The 1,637-nt window shown below is 53.6% G+C and overlaps 1 protein-coding gene across 1 annotated transcript in view; it reads left to right on the top strand.

The window, feature by feature from the left end:
- itpr3 (inositol 1,4,5-trisphosphate receptor, type 3) overlaps positions 1-1,637 on the top strand; it is a 75,904-nt gene that overhangs the window by 69,537 nt on the left and 4,730 nt on the right. The window contains exons 55-57 of the mRNA XM_015394543.1: positions 176-341; positions 423-583; positions 656-817. Of these exons, the coding sequence (XP_015250029.1) occupies positions 176-341; positions 423-583; positions 656-817 (489 nt within the window). The remainder of the gene's footprint in view (positions 1-175; positions 342-422; positions 584-655; positions 818-1,637) is intronic.

The raw sequence follows: 1,637 nt of genomic DNA, 5'->3' as shown, positions 1-1,637 counted from the left end.
GATTGGGTCCAGACCGATGGGGTCTAGACCGATGTGGTCCAGACCGATGGGGTCCAGACCGATGTGGTCCAGACTGATGGGGTCCAGACCGATGGGGTCCAGACCGATGTGGTCCAGAATGGCTGCCGTCCCAGCGCCGCGCCGGAAGACATAACAAACCTTTATCTGTTTGCAGGAGCCGCTGTTTCCCGCCCGCGTCGTCTACGACCTGCTTTTCTACTTCATCGTCATCATCATTGTTCTCAACCTGATCTTCGGTGTCATCATCGACACCTTCGCCGACCTGAGGAGTGAGAAGCAGAAGAAGGAGGAGATCCTGAAGACCACGTGCTTCATCTGCGGTGGGTAGAACCTCCAGGCCGGGTGTCGGTCCATCCTGACGACCTGCAGCAGAAACGCTGAGCGGCTTTTCTCTGCTGCAGGTCTGGAGAGAGACAAGTTTGACAACAAGACCGTGTCGTTTGAGGAGCACATCAAGATGGAGCACAACATCTGGAACTACCTGTATTTCATCGTCCTGGTCCGGGAGAAGAACCACACGGACTACACGGGTCCGGAGAGCTACGTGGCTCACATGATCAAGGTAGGAAACGGAGGCGGGGAGTCCAGCTGAGTCCAGGACCGTACGCCCACCTTCTTCCTCCCCCCCTCACAGGAAAAAAACCTGGAGTGGTTTCCACGGATGCAGGCCATGTCCCTGGTGGTAACCGACGGCGACGGGGAGCAAAACGAGATGAGGATGCTGCAGGACAAGCTGGGGGCGACCATGAAGGTGGTGACGACGCTGACGGGGCAGCTGAACGAGCTCAAGGAGCAGGTAAGCAGAGGGTTGCCGGTTGGATTCCGCAGCGAGGAACTGACCACCTGCTACCTGTAGAGGGACTCAGAGGGAGAGGAGTCCATGTTCATCTATGTTTGGGTCAGAACATTCTGGTTACCATAGCAACACATGCCGTCTGAACCAGAGAACAGAACCACAGATGATGCAAAGGAGCAGTGGAGCCGTCAGAACCGGAGAGTCTCACGTTCAGGACTTTTACTGCAAACATTAAATAATTCAGCATCTACTTCATCATATAAAGTTCCCATATATGATGAAGTCGATGCCTAAAGCAGTGGCATTAGTTTCTGCAGTATTGTGACGCTTTGCTGACACACCACCAGGTGGCAGTAATGATCTGGTTCCAGGATCCGTCCATGACTGCTGGGTCCGTCAGATTAACGCTAAACTCTTCAGCCATTATCAGTGCTGTGATCATGATCCGAGTGTCTGGCAGAAGGAAGGAGGAAGAGGAAGAAGGAAGCTTCCTGTAATAGAGAGGGAGGAAGAGGAAGCAGGAAGCTTCCTGTAATAGAGAGGGAGGAAGAGGAAGCAGGAAGCTTCCTGCAACAGAGAGGGAAAAGGAGGAAGCAGGGAGCTTCCTGTAATAGAGACGGAGGAAGAGGAAGCAGGAAGCTTCCTGCAACAGAGAGGGAAAAGGAGGAAGCAGGGAGCTTCCTGTAATAGAGAGGGAGGAAGAGGAAGCAGGAAGCTTCCTGCAACAGAGAGGGAGGAAGAGGAAGCAGGAAGCTTCCTGTAATAGAGAGGGAGGAAGAGGAAGCAGGAAGCTTCCTGCAACAGAGAGGGAGGAAGAGGA

The sequence above is a fragment of the Cyprinodon variegatus genome, unplaced genomic scaffold, assembly GCF_000732505.1.
Source record: "Cyprinodon variegatus isolate N-32 unplaced genomic scaffold, C_variegatus-1.0 Scaffold692, whole genome shotgun sequence".
Taxonomy (NCBI): domain Eukaryota; kingdom Metazoa; phylum Chordata; class Actinopteri; order Cyprinodontiformes; family Cyprinodontidae; genus Cyprinodon; species Cyprinodon variegatus.
This window is presented reverse-complemented; position numbering and strand designations above follow the sequence as displayed.